Source organism: Lissotriton helveticus, chromosome 6 (assembly GCF_964261635.1).
Source record: "Lissotriton helveticus chromosome 6, aLisHel1.1, whole genome shotgun sequence".
Classification (NCBI taxonomy): Eukaryota; Metazoa; Chordata; class Amphibia; order Caudata; family Salamandridae; genus Lissotriton; species Lissotriton helveticus.
In genome coordinates, this window is record NC_136067.1 from 2,046,974,862 (window position 1) to 2,046,991,944 (window position 17,083).

At 52.4% G+C, this 17,083-nt stretch overlaps 1 protein-coding gene across 7 annotated transcripts in view; it reads left to right on the forward strand.

Moving 5' to 3' along the window:
• The window catches only part of CAD (carbamoyl-phosphate synthetase 2, aspartate transcarbamylase, and dihydroorotase), a 414,808-nt gene that overhangs the window by 358,963 nt on the left and 38,762 nt on the right, over positions 1-17,083 (forward strand). For all 7 annotated transcript variants that reach the window (XM_078650082.1, XM_078650077.1, XM_078650079.1 and 4 more), the window contains one exon: positions 5,321-5,422. In XM_078650082.1, coding sequence (XP_078506208.1) covers positions 5,321-5,422 — 102 coding nt within the window. The remainder of the gene's footprint in view (positions 1-5,320; positions 5,423-17,083) is intronic.

Genomic DNA, 17,083 nt, shown 5'->3' on the forward strand with positions numbered 1-17,083 from the left:
CAAGACACTTATGCATACTCACCCACACGCTCTACTGAGGAGCTGGGGTATGACTATGAAGAACAATATAGTTACCCTGCGGACAATGATCAATATGACCAGGCTCAAACCTGAACAGACACTGCTGACCAGTGGGAGTCACAACCTATCCCTGATACTCCTTCTTATCCTGTAAAAACTTCGCCCACAGAGGATACAGCGGCATTTAGCACACTAATAGAGAGGGCAGCACATAATCATGATGTGGACATGCATGCTGACCCAATTGAGGAGGATTTCTTGTTTGACACTTTCTCCACTTCAGAGAAATCAGTTAAAACATTGTTAAAGGGTGTCCTCAAACACGCAGGAGACATTTTTAAGGAGACCACCAGAGCAAGGGTTGTTAACCCCCGAATTGAAAGGAAATACAGACCGGCGCCTGTGGACCCTACATACATTAAGGGACAGTTGCCGTTGGACTCTTTGGTAGTCTCCAATGCTCGTAAACGTGCCAACTCCCAAACTACTGGTGATACTCCTCCTCCAGACAAAGAGTCTAAAGTGTTAGAAGCTTCTGGGAAGAGGGTGGCTGCACAAGCAGCGAACATCTGGAGAATTTCAAACACACAGGCCCTATTAGCCAGATATGATAGGGCACATTATGACACATTGGAGCAACTGCTACAACATTTGCCTGATGCCTACAAAGAAGGAGCAGAAACACTGATACAGGAAGGGAAACTCATATCCAACGCTTCCATTAAATGTGCGCTGGACGTAGCTGACACTGCAGCCAGAGCCATCAACACTAGTGTCATGCTCAGAAGGCATGCTTGGTTGCGTATCTCAGGGTTCAAACCGGAGATTCAAACAACTTTATTGAATCGGCCTGTAAACCCTGATTTTTTATTTGGTCCTGATGTGGACTCCATCCTAGAAAAAATAAAAAAAGACACAGACAGCCAAATCTATGGGGGCCTTGCAGTCTCAGCAATTCAGAGGTGGTTCCTTTCGTCGCTCCAATAACAGAGGAGCTTCAAGAGGACAGGCATCCCAGCAGACTCAATACAACAAAGGGAACACGCAAACCACCTATACTAAAACAAGCAGAGGTGGATACCGTGGCAACAGCAGTAAAGGCAGAGGACGAGGGAATAACAACACCAGATCCTCCGCCAATACTAAGCAGTGACGCCTTGTCGCTGCCCCCGGACCATATAACACCGGTCGGGGGCAGATACAACAGTTCCTGCCAGTCTGGGAAAGCATTACCCAGACAGGTGGGTGAGACAACTCATTCAGTATGGTTATTGTCTGGAGCTAACATCCACTCCACCCAACATACCCCCAAAACACCGTCCTATGTCCGCAGAGCACATAGACTTATTGCAGCAAGAAGTTATCAGCATGCTGCAAAAAGGGGCCATATAACTCGTCCCTATACAGGGTACAGGGGTGTACTCTCTGTACTTCTTAATCCCCAAAAAGGACGGGTCTCTCAGGCCAATACTAGACCTCAGGCCCCTAAACCAATGCATCTTGTCAGAACATTTTCACATGCTCACTTTACAGCAAGTTCTACCATTACTCCGTCAGGGAGACTTCCTCGCTGCCCTAGACTTAAAGGATGCATATTTCCACATACCAATACATCCAGCACACAGGAAGTATCTCAGGTTTACCATCCAAAACCAGCACTACCAGTTCAAGGTACTGCCTTTCGGGGTGACTACAGCCCCCAGGGTGTTTACCAAGTGCCTAGCAACAGTGGCTGCACACCTGCGGAGAAACCATGTTCACGTCTACCCCGATCTGGACGGCTGGCTCATCCAAGCAAAGTCAGCCCAGCAATGTGCCAGTCACGTGTCCCGCACTATTCACCTCCTACACAGCCTCGGATTCTCATTAAACTACCCAAAGTCTCATCTTCAGCCCGCCCACGTACAGCAGTACCTGGGAGCCACTATAGACACTCTGGCAGCAAAGGCGTAGCCAAACTCAGCCAGAATCAACAGCATTCAGTTACTCATTCAGAAATTCAGACCCCAACACTCGCTCACAGCAAGGGTGTTTATGCAGTTGATAGGCATGATGGCCTCCTGCATTTTCATAGTCCCTCACGCGAGACTACACATGCGTCCGCTCCAGGAGGGCTTAGCACGGCAGTGGAACCAGGCTCGGGAACAATTGAAAGACCTAGTATTGGTGACCGGTCGTGCATACAGCTCTCTGCATTGGTGGAAACCACAAAACCTTTGCAAGGGACGACCGTTCCATTGCCTGTACCACAAATAGTGCTGACGACGGACGCATCTCTCCTAGGATGGGGAGCGCATGTCCTCCATTTCACAGTGCAGGGACTATGTACAACACAGCAGAAGCGGATACACATCAAATTGCTGGAACTGATGGCAATCTTTATGGCGATGAAAGCTTTCAAGGTACACTTGTGCAACAAAGTCGTGTTAATCTGGACGGACAACATGACTGCCATGTACTACATACAGAAGCAGGGAGGGACACTCTCTCCACAGTTGTCCCATCTAGCGTAAAGCATGTGGAAGTGGGCCATTCAGAGGAACATCTTCCTCATGGCGGAACACCTCCCAGGCAAGGACTACCAAATGGCGGACCTGCTCAGCAGACACAGCCACCAGATGCACGAGTGGGAGATACATCCCTCCGTGCTGCAGCCGTACTTCCAGCGGTGGGGTCACCCAGAAATAGACCTGTTCGCCACAAGGGAAAACGCAAAATGCCAAAGCTTCGCCGCCAGGTTTCCACATCCGCAATCTCAGGGCAATGCGATATGGATGAACTGGTCAGGCAGGTTTGCGTACGCTTTTCCCCCCGCCCCGCTCATACCACTAGTGGCACGCAAACTGCGACAACACTCAATGACACTAATCCTAGTTGCTCCAACTTGGGCGCGGCAACCATGGTACACCACTTTCCTAGAACTTTCAGTGGTTCCTCATCAAAGGCTGCAATTAACACCCAGCCTTTTAACGCAGAGCCATGGCGACATTCAGCACCCAGACCCGCAACAGTTGAACCTTGCGATCTGGCTCCTGAAGTCATAGAGTTTGGTTACCTCAACTTGCCTCCCGACTGTATGAATATGATCAGAGAGGCAAGGAGGCCTACAACCAGGGCATGCTATGCGGCGAAGTGGAAACGATTTGTCATCTATTGTAAAAATAATGACATTAATCCGCTAGATGCATCTACTCAGAACATCATATGTTACCTCCTACATTTACACAGATGCAATTTGGCTTACAGCTCCATTCGTATACATCTAGCTGCGGTGGCAGATTATCTTCAAAACAGGCAGCACCTTTCACTCTTCAGGGTACCTGCTATCAAAGCTTTCCTGGATGGACTCAAACGAATCATTCCTCCAAGACACCCACCTTTACCTGTCTGGAACCTCAACGTGGTTCTTACCAGACTAATGGGTCCACCTTTTGAACCTCTACACTCCTGTGAGATACAATTCCTAACGTGGAAAGTAGCTTTCCTAGTTGCAATTACATCACTCAGAAGAGTTAGTGAGCTGCAAGCCCTAACTATTCAGGAGCCATTCATACAAATTCACGCAAATAGGGTAGTGCTGCGAACTAACCCTAAATTTATGCCAAAGGTGGTGTCCCAGTTTCACATCAATCAAGCTATAGAACTGCCAGTATTCTTCCCTAATCCAGATTCCGTGGCATAACGAGCTCTACATACCCTTGACGTTAAAAGAGCTCTCCTGTACTATATAGACAGAACAAAACTTTTCAGAAAAACTAAACAACTGTTTGTTGCCTTTTCACCACAGCACAAAGGCAACCCCATTTCCAAATCCGGTATAGCCAGATGGTTTGTTAAGTGCATACAAATCTGTTATCAAAAAGCTAAACGCACATTAACAGTTCCCCCAAGAGCGCATTCCACACGCAAGTTAGGGGCATCCATGGCTTTCCTAGGAAACATTCCTCTAGAAGACATATGTAAGGCAGCCACATGGACTACCATACACACATTTACCAAACACTACTGCATAGATGTACACTCCAAACAGCAAGCAGCTGTAGGACAGGCTGTACTCAAAACTCTTTTTCATACTGCTGCAGCTGGCACGGGCAACCGCCGCTAAGAAGAGACTGCTATACATTCTATACATAAGATGTGAATTCAGCAGCCCACATGCCTCGAACGGAATATGCTACTTACCAGTATGCATCTGTTCTTGGCATGTAGGGCTGCTGATATTCACATCGCCCTCCCTCCTCCCCGGTGCCTGTCGCAGCTGTAGCATTCAGAATTAATCTCTAGCATGGGCATCACTTACTGTATCATACTCCATCCCTGCCACAATGGCGAAAATAAATCTGAGGATGGAGAGGATGCCCATGCGCACTGTAGTCCAGGGGAGGAGCCACCTATCTCGTGATACTTCGAAGACTCTTCCAGGACAACAATGTGCAATCATCCGGACCCAACACTAGGCGGCGATCTATGCATAAGATGTGAATATCAGCAGCCCTACATGCCAAGAACAGATGCATACTGGTAGTAGAATATTCCTTTCTCTAGACAATAGTAGCAAGGTCCATGTTGGGCTTAGTAGACTTAAACAGCTTTTGGGATTTGTAACTTAAATTCTTTTAAGTCAACCTTTAATTTCCTCCTCCATTCCCGGCTTGTCTTTCTATGAAGAAAGTGCTCTTGTTTTAATGTTTATTTCTTGTATCGCCACATATTATCTGTTGTAATGAACATCCCTAACCTCTGTTCCTTAGTAAAGCAGATTGACTTGGAGTCAAAGTATTTAAGTTGTTGACTCCCATATTCTCCTCCTCTGTTGTCTTCTAAAAACATCTCTGCTGCACCATTTCCAAAGCTCTGTGAGACTGTGAAGGGCCATCCCCTTTCTCAACCACAGAGTTCGCCTCTAAATACATGGTCCACCGTCCTGTTTGTACAGTGTTACAAAAAGACTTGCTTTTTGCGTAATAATGTGCTTCATAACCTGTGACTGTTGTCTATGCTATTCTAAAGTTTCAAGTTTAAACCATAATTGGCCTATTTTTATGCTCATATGTTATTAATAGCCTTAAGAGTTTGTATGGCAAATACTATCTCATGTACATTGAACAGCGTATTTTGTTCTTCAAACAGCACACAAGGTTTGATGTATAAATGTAGACCTTTTGTGACCCATAGCAGCATGCTGATATACTTGTCTTGGCAGCTTTAGAGGGTGGTGGATCAAAAGGGTATTGCTGCAGTTCTTTGTACAAAGAAGAAAGACCAGTCACATGAACATTCCAGCTGTCCTCTTTTACAGGAAGAGTTTGAGAGTATCGAAGAGGCTCTTCTTGACACTGATGTCCTGTACATGACCCGCATCCAGAAGGAGAGGTTCGCTACTGTGGAGGAGTACGAGACTGTAAGTCGTTGCGGCACGTACAAAGCCTTGAGTCATTCAGCAGGAGGTTGTATGCGCTATTCACACATCTGCTCAGTGCATTGCTTGTTGATACTAGACATCCTATTGCGCTCCAGGATATAAAGGGTGATGTGTTGTGGTTTGCTTATATGATTAGTATCGATCTAGCAAATCATAAGGGTCACCACATTGTGATTCCCTACTAATAAAACTTAGGGTGGACATTAAAATGTGATTTGCTATCTGACTGCTCTGCATGATTTGCAAGGAAGTGGAGTGTTGGTGGCGCTTCTCCATTCACAGTAAACAAATGAAGCATGCAACTGCATATTCCGGCATACAATACAGTGTAATGTCTGAACTCTCAAGACTCCATCACTTCTCTAAAACCACTATATTAATAAACTATGAACCTTTCTTCAGATAGTGATAGGACATTAAATGGCTAAGTTATTACGATTGTTATCCTCATCAATTCTAATTCTTCCTCTTGAAACACATTGCCTACGTCTCAGCTAGTCCAAGCCTGTGAGAAGTTGACCTGATATATGATGCTCACCAGTTCTAGTGATCACCTTGTATCAGTCCAAACAACCCTTATGGTGTTTGGTTGTAAGTCAACCTTATAGACCAGCTATCCTAATGGTAGCATGGACAGAGCAGTCTTAGGCTAAACTCTTTTGGCATGTGAAGCCAGCTGTTTTACCACATATAACCCCTTGAATACCAGATGTAAGGACACCACACAGGTTGTTATGAAAATAAACAGTATATTTATTAATAACAAACACCTCTGAACTCTTTGAGTTCAGAGGGCTAAGCACATGACAATCTCTTAGGAAAAATACGATCGAAAGAATGGAGCTGTCCAGAGGCTGTAGGTTCGCCGGGACTACACTAACCTAACCTCAGGTAAGTAATAGGAGGCCCACGGGACGCGTGTGCAGTGTGTGAACTCACACGCGAGATGCGGAACAAAGTCAATGGACAGTACAGTTTACGAAAAAGGTAAGTAAAAGACAGTTCCTACTAGTTACGACTAAAACGACTGGATACCTGGACACTAGGAGAGCCAATCTACCTATGAGCACCGAAATGCTCTTGTTACCTCACCCACGGGCTGCGGGTGCATAGGTGTGAAAGTGTGTCGGGTGTCTGCGTTGAAGTCAATGGAGCCTTGAAGAAAAGATGCAGGCGACCAGGAGGAAGATGTCCGGTGCGATCCAAGGGTGGATCGAGGAAGAAGAGGACCTGAAAGCAGAGGGGACAGTGTTCAAAGTCACTAGCCAGTGACCGGTGTGGAACCAGGAAGGAACCAGATGCTGTCGTCTCGATCAGGTGAAGAGTGGACGCTTGTCTCTGCAGCCACGTGGACCAGGAGGTGTCTTCGACGACCAGGATGGAGGCACGAACTGTCCCACGCAGGCTCTCGCTGTCGGCGGTGTCGGATCCGGATTTGGAGTCAACAGGCCTTGGCAAAGGCAACCCACGCGGTGAAGGGAAACGGCGTCTGGTGCGGACCAGGAGGGTCCGGGGTGCTCCTCTTTTGGAAGGGAGCAATGGCCAGGTTGGAGCAACCAGACCAGCAGTGTAGATTTCAAGGATCGTCGTCTAGGAGGCCACTAGCCAGCCGGCAAGTGACCAGACAACGCGTCGAGCAGCAATCGAGCAAATGGGCCCCACGCAGATCTCTTGGATGCTGGGGGGCTGGTCTTTGGTGCAGGAGCTGCTCGGGGCTGGGGCTTCTCAATCACCAAAGCACTTTCTCGAGGATGCCTCTGAAGTCGTGCTGGAAGCGAAGTGCAGTTTCTTCAAGATGGCCGGTCCTCGTGTCTCGTCGCACCCACGGATCTCAGCTGTGCTGCAGATGTAGGCTGAGGTCGGAGCGGTCTGGAAGTCCGGATCTCGTCGGGCTCTGAAGTCTGGTTCCGGCAGGAAGGACGACAAAGTGAACCGCTAGGACGCTTGATGGTGCCTGCAGTTGAAGGGTGGACACTCCTTGCCCACAAGGGAGATTCTTCAGTCTTCTGTGGAGCAGAACGTCGAAGTCCAGAGTTTCTTCTTAGTAGAGTAGTTCAGGATAATCTAATTTGGAATGGGACCAGCTGCTACCTTTATCCTGCTAAAGGGGGCTGTACTGCTGACTAGGTCCCTCCGATGGGTGGGGCCAGGAAGGGGGGGTGGTTATACCCCCTATCCTTTGTCCGGTTTCGGGCCAGAGCTGGGGCTGGAGTGCCCCAGCAACTGGTTTGAACCGGTGTATGCACAGGGACACCTTGTGTGCCCCAGGCATGTCTCATTCCTTTCAGGCCTCCCTACCTCAATACACAAAATCCTGTCTGGGGTGGTGCTAGCACCTCCCAAGGCAGGAAACCCTTTGTCCAGGCCTCCCTCGCTGGAAGGACTCCCAGCAGCAGGAGGTCAGACTTGTGTCTGTGGTTGCAGCATCCATTTTGTGATGCTGAGGATTCGTTTAACTTCAACCGGGGTTCACAGTTACATACATGTCATGTCCCTCTCAGAATTGGCGAGGGGGTAGTATTCCAATTCGTATGACACCTTACTCGACATGTTTTGATAATGCTAAGCCAAAGTTAGCATTCAAACGCGAGGATTATAATGCACTTAAGAGTATATGGTATAGCGTTATCATGGAACAGCTAAAATGACTTGGTTCTGCAAGCTGCAGACAGGCTCAGCTCATGCCAGGGCACCATCTCACATAATTCCAAGCACTCTGCCTTCAGGATTGATAAGGCCTGCCATAGTAGTGACTGATAGGAATATCTGAAAGAGACAGTTAGTATTAGATTCCTTACCTTAGAATATCCCCAGGCGTCAGACTGGATCCGGAAACTTTTGCGTAGCAGTACCCTTGCGCGTCGGTAGGCGTCGTCTGCGGCTCCGCGTCCGTCGTGGGCGCCGTGATGACGTCGTCGGAGTACTTAGACGCCACCTCCGCGTGCTGACGTCAGTTCTTCTTTTTTCCGCGCCAGCAAGCGCAGATCTGGAAAAAGCAGTAACCCTAGTCAATTTTTGACTAACTTTTTTGATCACTTTTTGATTGTATCTCGAGTCTCTCGACTCCGAACGGTGCCGTAGGGATGCCCGGCTTCAAGCACTGTGACGATTGCGACCGCCTGATGTCGGTCACGGATCCTCACCGCGTGTGTTTATCTTGTTTGGGCGTCGACCACGACGACAAGGCCTGCTCCGACTGCCGGGCCCTCTCTTCAAAAGCCAGGCGGGAGCTGTGAGAAGTTGGCCTGATATGCAGTGCTCACTATTCTAGTGATCACTATGTATCAGTCCAAACAACCCTTATTGATGATTGGTTGTAAGTCAACCTGATAGACCAGCTATCCTAGTAGCATGGACAAGAGCAGTCTAAGGCTAGACTCTAGAGGGTGTGTTAAGCCAGCTGTTTTACCATCACATTTACCCCTTGAACACCAAGTGAAAGGACACCACACAAGTTGTTATGAAAATAAAGTATATTTATTTATAACACAACAACCCTGGACTCTTTGAGGACAGGGCGCTAAGCACAATACAAAACTCTTAAAGAAATACTGAAAGTCGCACAATTTACACAAATGCCCGAGGGGCACGAGAAACCATATACTACAAAAGTGGAATGCGAATTACTAGCAGGTAAGTAACTATTCTCAGAGGCTTTGGGATCGCTAGGACTGTACTACTGAACCTTTAGATTACTAGCAGGAGGCCTAGGGGGATCGGGTGCAGAGTGTGCACTCTCACGCGGGATGCGGAACAAAGTCTATGGAGGCTAGTAAATGCAAAGTTAGTGTTATCGGACGAATCCGACTAGATAGAGCTGAAACGAAAAAGGATCTGGACACTTAGATAGTTAAGCTATGCTGGAGCACCGAAATGCTCAGGTTACCTAGCCCAGGGGCTGCGGCTGCATAGGTCTGAAAAGACGTCGGGAATCCTCGTTGCAGTCTATGGAGCCTGAAAGAAGAAGTTGCTGGCAGGCCACCAGTGAAGAGATTCGGAGGGATCCAAGCCTGGATCGGGGAAGAAGGAGACCTGTAAGCAGAGGGGACCAAGTTCTGAATCACTAGCCAGTGATTAGGTGGGCACCATGATGGCACCGGACGAAGTCACCTCGACCAGGTGAGTGGGCGACGCTGGGCTCTGCAGTCTCTCGGACCAGGAGGCGTTGTCAGCGACCAGGATGGAGGTGCGAGCTGTCCCACGGAGGTTTCTGCTGTCGACGTCGCTGGACCCAGGATTGGGGCAACAACTCTTGGCAAATGCAAGCCCACGCGGTGGACTCAAAATGGCGTCTGGATTGGACCAGGAGGGTCCGGGGTGCTCCTCTGTTGGAGGGGAGCAAGGGCCAGTCTGGAGCAACCAGACCAGCAGTGTTGTCGTCGTGGTTCGCCGTCGGGAGGGTCACTAGCCAACGGGCAAGTGACCTGGACAACGCGGTGAGCAGCAAAGAGCAGAAGGGCCCCACGCAGATCTCGTGGATGCAAGGGGGCTGGACTTCGGTGCTGGAGCTTCTCAAACCCCAAAGCACTTACTCGAGGGTCTCTCGGTGGTCGTGCTGGGCAAGCGTTGTGCAGTCTTGAAGATGGCCGGTCACACCCACGAATCTCAGCTGGGCTGATGATGCGGGTAGAGGTCAGAGGTGCCAGGGAAGCCGGTTCTCGTCGAGCTGGGCAGTCTTGATCCGGAGGAGAGACTTACAGCAAACCGCGATGCTTGGATGGTGCCTGCTGCTGCAGGGTGACTACTCCTTAGTCACAAGGGAGAAATCTTGAGAAGAGTCTTAAGTTCCTTTCGTGGAAAGTAGTTTCAGGATTCAAAGATTATCTGATTTGGAAGGGGGCCTGCTCCTACCTTTATCCTGAGAAAAGGGGCTGGCACGCGACTAAGTCCTGCCCTATGGGTGGGACTAGGAGGGGGGTGGTTACCCCCCTCTCCTTTGTCCGGTCTCTCCCCAGCTCAGGGGCTGGTGTGCCCCCAGAACTGGTTTGAGCCGGCCTATGCATAGTGAGCACCGGGGTGCCACTTGCAGTCACCTTCCTCTAAAGCCCTGCCTACCTGGGATACACAAAATCCTGTCTGGGATGGTGCTGGCACCGCCCCTGACAGGAAACCCTTTGTCCTTGCCTCCGTTGCTGGAAGGACTCCCAGCAGCAGGAGGGCAGACTTGTGTCTCGGTGGCAGCATCCATCTTGTGGAGCTGAGGCTATGTCTGACTTTAACCGGGGTTACAGGTTACCAACATGTCGTGTCCCTCTAGAAGGGTGGAATGCTAACCCCGTCGCCAGAATTGGCGAGGGGTTAGTATTCCAATTCGTATGACACCTTACTCGACATGTTTTGATAATGCTATACCAAAGTTAGCATATGACCGCGAGGTACATAATGCACTTAAGAGTATATGGGATAGCATTATCATGGAACAGCTATTAGGACTTGGTTCCGCAAGCTGCAAACGGGCCCAGCTCATGCCAGAGCACCATTTCACATTATTCCAAGCACTCTGCCTTCAGGATTGTTAAGGCCTGCCATAGGAGTGACTGATAGGAATATATGTGTCCATTTTAGGGTTAGACATAGGAATACTATATCTAAAGCAAAGGGTGTGTACACCACCTTGCCCCAGCTGTCAAGCAGCCAGTTGTGTCTGGTTTAGTTAGTCAACCCAGGGGTGGCATATACATGCTGCAGCCCCTGGGAGACTTCTGGGTACACCTCTGCCCTGGTTACAGGGACACAAGAGAGGGCCCAGTGCCAATTCAGTACCTGGGTACAATTTGGAATAGAGAGAACAGCTAGGCTGTGGGTCTGATTAGCAGGCCCACAGCCAGGGAAAGTCGTAAACCAGTGAAGCAAAAAGCAAAAATCTGGGGTGATCATAGGATTGCAGACCCTACTCTCCTACAGGAGCGGTCCCGCAGGCGCCTTGAGCTCCGGCAGTCGGTACCCGCGCCGTGAGAGGTCCCGATCCCATGGGAGGTCGAGGGACAGGTCGCGGGCTCGGAGCCTCCACAGCTCCGAGAGTAGGCCGCACTCCTCCGGGTCGAAGTCGTCGTCAGGTAAGAGGCACAAGAAGTCCAAGCGGCGTCATCGCTCTTCGGACTCCCCCCCCTCCCCCCCCCCCCCCCGACGCTCGCACGATGCGGCCGGGGGTTCGGGTGACACCACCCACGCGGCTCCGTCGGAGTCGCGGGCGCCGCGTCCAGCTCCACACCCTCCGGTCCCTGGGCTGAACGCGTCGCAGGAGGAGATCGAGCGCTTCCTCATGGCCATGAGGAAACTCTCTCCTCCGACGGGCTCCGCGGCGCCTCCGGGCCCAGCAGACCCGTCTGGGGCCCCTAGCGGGTCGGCGGCTCCGGCCCGACGCCGTCGGGTGCTTCGGCCCCGGCGCCGCGGGTCCCCACTATCCCGACGCCGCCGGCGCCTTCGGGCCCGGCGCCGAGGGGTTCAGTTGTTCCGGCGCCACCGGTGCCTTCGGGCCCGGCGCCGCAGGACGCCGCTGGACCTCCTTCGGGATCTGGTTCGTCGCCGGTGGATCTTACGACCTCCACGGCGTCGGACCCTCAGGTGTCGCCTCCGGCGCCGTCCTCGGGCGGCACCGGCCCCGGTCCTGCCTTCGTTCCTGTTCAGCCGTCGGGACGGCCCCGATGGGCGCCGCTCCAGACGTCGTTTGGTGAATTTCACTTTTATGAACAGGCCCCATTGGTTGAGAACCCTGAGATGGGTGATGATGAGGACTGGGAGGGGTCTGAGGACCCTCTGACCAGAGAGTGTCAGTCTCAAGAGGACTGGACAGGAGACCTTGGGGAGGCCAGTGGCCTGGACACCTCTCCAGACACTGGTTTTGTCTCCCCTCCTACCGTGGCTTCGGAGGAGGGGGCAACTTATAGTGTGGTGCTGATGAGGGCTGCCAAGGCCTTGGGCCTTGAGCTCCCCGTCGCGGCCGTGAGGACTAATCGCCTCACTGAGGTCCTTAAACCGCAGTCAAGCTCGGCCGAGCCTCTGCTGCCCTTTAATGAGGCCTTGACCGACGTTCTTCTGGGCACTTGGTCCAAGCCCGCTACGGGTTCGCCCGTAGATAGGAACGTGGCCAGACGCCACCGCCCAGCCCCGGGCGACCCATGTTTCCTGTCCACCCACCCCACCCCCGAGAGCCTGGTCATCCAGGCCTCTAATTCCCAGACCGCATTCCCGTCCGCCCCTCCGGATAGGGAATCCAAGAGGTATGAGCAGTATGGAAAGAAGATATTCTCATCCCTTAGTCTGGGTCTGCGGTCTTCCAACACCGCATGCCTCTTGGGCCGTTACACCCACTCCCTGTGGGATACGGTCGCGGATGTGCTGCCAGTGTGCCTGTTGGAGGTACGGGCCAAACTCGGCCAAGCCCTTGTGGAGGGCCGGGACGCAGCCAAGTATTCCATTAGGTGTGGGCTGGATACCACCGACTCGCTTGGCAGAGCGATGGCAACGACAGTGGCGGTTAGACGGCACGCCTGGCTGAGGTCCGCCAACTTTTCGGCAGATGTCCAGAACACACTCATGGACATGCCGTTCGATGGCCGTCGCCTCTTTGGCGACAAAGCAGACCATGCGCTCGAGCGCTTTAAGGACGCCAGGGCTACGGCCAAGTCCTTGGGCCTCTCGGCCCCGCGCCAGCAATCGGCTGCTTATCACTCCTTTCGTGGCCACGGAAGGGGTGCGCCCACACGTGCCGCTAGCCACGCTCCGCAGGGCAATACCCAACGCGGTGGCGGCCGTGGTAACCGCCGTCCAGGCGGTAGGAGTCAACGGCGAGGTCAGTCCACACCTTCCCCCGCAGCATCCGCCTCAAAACCCTCCTAGTCCGTGCTTTCAGGCCCATGTGACGCCAGTGGGGGGGCAGGGTTCGCCATCACCACCTCCACTGGCGCACTGTCACATCGGACAGGTGGGTGCTGCAAATCGTCCGAAGGGGCTACTCCCTCCCCTTCGAGGCGACTCCTCCAGCCATGCCACAGCAGAACCACCGTGTATCGGGGGATCATTTGCGACTTCTGCAGGAGGAAGTTACGGCCCTCTTGGCCAAGGGGGCCATCGAGCGTGTTCCTGGGCCAGAAGTAGGGTGTGGTTGCTACTCCCACTACTTTCTGGTACCCAAGAAGGGCACGGGGGCCTACGCCCTATCTTGGATCTACGGAACGTCAACGGCTTCCTCCGGAAGGAGAAGTTCAAGATGCTGACACTGGCTCAGGTCCTAGCTGCCCTGGACCCAGGAGACTGGATGGTAGCGTTGGACTTGCAGGACGCTTATTTCCACATCCCCGTCCTGCCGGCACTACCTGCGGTTCACGGTTGGCCACGAGCACTTTCAGTTTACCGTGCTCCCCTTCGGCCTTACCAGCGCCCCACGGGTGTTCACAAAGGTGATGGCGGTGGTCGCAGCTCATCTGCGCAGGTTAGCGGTTTCTGTCTTTCCCTACCTCGACGACTGGTTGGTGAAGGCGGGCTCGCCCCAGACAGTCGTCAGCCACCTCCAGACTACGGCAGATCTCCTGCACCAGCTGGGGTTCTCCATCAATGTGCCAAAGTCACACCTGTGTCCCTCTCAGAAGCTCCTCTTAATCGGAGCGGTTCTGGACTCGGCGCAGTTTCGGGTTTATCCACCCGCACAGCGGGTCCGGGATATTCAGGCTCTGATTCCCATCTTTCAGCCGTTATCCCGGGTCTCGGTCAGGTTGACGCTGCGGCTTCTGGGGCTGATGGCCTCCTGCATCCTTCTGGTGCATCACGCCAGGTGGCGGATGCGGGCTCTGCAGTGGGACCTGAAGTTTCAGTGGGCCCAGCATCAGGGCAATCTGTCCGACCACGTCCTGATCTCGGAGGGCACTGCGAGACAGCTGCTGTGGCTCACGGACCGCGATTGGGTCAGCGGCAGATCCCTCTCCCTTCCCCAACCGGAGCACATAGTTGTGACGGACGCGTCCCTCCAGGGCTGGGGAGGCCACATGGGAGAGGCGGAGATCAGAGGCCTCTGGTCTCCGGCGGAGGCCCGGCTCCACATCAACCTGTTGGAGTTGCGGGCGATTCGTCTAGCACTGAAGGCATTCCTCCCCTCTGTCCGGGGGTGTGTAGTGCAGGTGTTCACGGACAACACCACCGCCATGTGGTACTGCAACAAACAGGGCGGGGTGGGGTCGTGGACCCTTTGCCAGGAGGCTCTGCGCCTCTGGCAGTGGCTGGAACGCCAGGGCGTGACTCTGGTGGCTCAACACCTGGCGGGTTCTCTGAACGCCAGGGCGGACGAGCTCAGCCGTCGGTGCATGATGGATCACGAATGGCGTCTGAACTCTGACGTGGCGCAAGGCCTCTTTCAGCGATGGGGAGAGCCTTGGTTAGATCTATTCGCCACCGAAGAGAACGCGCAATGTCATCTGTTCTGCGCGTTGGAATTTCCAAGGCGGCACTCTCTCGGAGGCGCTTTTCGTCGCGAGTGGAGTTGCGGTCTGTTGTACGCCTTTCCGCCTATACCACTTCTGCCCAGAGTGCTGAAGAAGATCAAGCGCGACCGGGCCCAAGTCATCCTTGTGGCTCCGGACTGGGCACGAAGGTACTGGTATCCAGAGCTACTCAGTATGTCAGTCGATCCCCCGGTTCGTCTGCCTCTTCAGGAGGACCTTCTGTCGCAGCAGCAGGGGACGGTCCTCCACCCGAACCTGTCCAGTCTCCACCTCCATGCTTGGAGATTGAGCGGCGACAGTTGAGGCCATTTGACTTGCCTCCTGAAGTCTGTAACGTCATTCTGGCAGCCAGGCGTCCCTCCACAAAGTCGGTATACGCCTGCAGGTGGAACAGATTTGTGGCATGGTGCACAGCAAAGGCTGTGGATCCTCTTGCTGCCCCTCTTTCTGAGGTTCTTCTCTTCTTTCTCTTGCCCAGCAGGGCTCTGCTCTGGGCACTATCAAGGGCTACCTTTCTGCCCTTTCAGCCTTTTTCAGGCTACCTGATCAGCCTTCTTTGTTCAAGTCCCCTATTGTAAACAGATTTCTTAAGGGCATCACACACACGTTTCCTCCTGTTCCGTTTGTGATGCCTCAGTGGGACTTGAACCTGGTTCTTACATTTCTGATGTGCGCTCCCTTTGAGCCACTTCACAACTGTCCTCTTCGCCTTCTGACTTTGAAGACGGCTTTCCTGGTTGCCATCACCTCTGCCAGGAGAGTGAGTGAGCTCCAGGCTCTTTCTTGTACTCCACCTTTCCTTTCTGTCCATCCGGACAAAGTGGTGCTTCGTACCAAACCTTCTTTCCTGCCCAAGGTTGTCACGGCCTTCCACATCGGGCAGTCTATCACCTTGCCAACCTTCTTTCCGCCACCGCATCCCTCTAAAGAGGAAGAGCGGCTCCACCGTCTGGACCCAAAACGTACGCTCTCATTTTATTTGGATCGCACACGCCAGTTCCGGGTGAATGACCAACTCTTTGTTGGTTACGTGGGCGCTAAGAAGGGGAAAGCGGTGCACAAGAGGACCAACTCCCGGTGGATCATCTTGTGTATCCAGGCATGCTGCTCTTTGGCTAGGAAGGAGCCCCCGGCTGGATTGCGGGCTCATTCCACCCGAGCCACGGCGACTACCACTGCCCTGGGCAGGGGTGTGCCCTTACAAGACATCTGTCAGGCAGCTACGTGGGCATCGCTGCACACGTTTGCGAGACACTACTGCCTGGACAGCCAAGTCCGGAGGGATGGCTTCTTTGGCCGTTCCGTCCTCCAGGAATTTCTGGTGTGATTATTGGTTCGCAGACCCACCACCGGGTTTGGTATTGCTGGGGTATCTATTCTAAGGTAAGGAATCTAATACTAACGTGTCTCTTTCAGATGCACAAGTTACTACTTGTGTAACGATATATCTGTAAGAGACATTAGTTCGTATTAGATTCCTTACCGACTGTAGGAAGGTAGATCCCTGACTATGGTTACCCCCAACTTTTTGCCTGGTGTTTTGCTGGTTTTCTAACTTAGTTGACCTGGGGCCCTGCTATCCAGGACCCCAGGCCCACTGCTCTCTCTGTAAAATGGATTCCATGTACCCTAGGTACATACCTAATTGGATACTGAGTCACCTTATCAGCCCCTGTACAGTGTACCTTAGGTACCCAGGGCATAGGTGCACCCAGGGCCTACCAGGGGCTGAAGCATGTATTATGCCACCCCTGGCTGGCCATCCAAAACTGACACAACTGGCTGCTTGACAGCTGGGGCAAGGTGGTGTAATCACCCTTTGCTTTAGATATAGTATTCCTATATCTAACCCTAAAATGGACACATATATTCCTATCAGTCACTCCTATGGCAGGCCTTAACAATCCTGAAGGCAGAGTGCTTGGAATAATGTGAAATGGTGCTCTGGCATGAGCTGAGCCCGTTTGCAGCTTGCGGAACCAAGTCCTAATAGCTGTTCCATGATAACGCTATACCATATACTCTTAAGTGCATTATGTACCTCGCGGTCAAATGCTAACTTTGGTATAACATTATCAAAACATGTCGAGTAAGGTGTCATACGAATTGGAATACTAACCCCTCGCCAATTCTGGCGACGGGGTTAGCATTCCACCCTTCTAGAGGGACACGGCATGTTGGTAACCTGTAACCCCGGTTAAAGTCT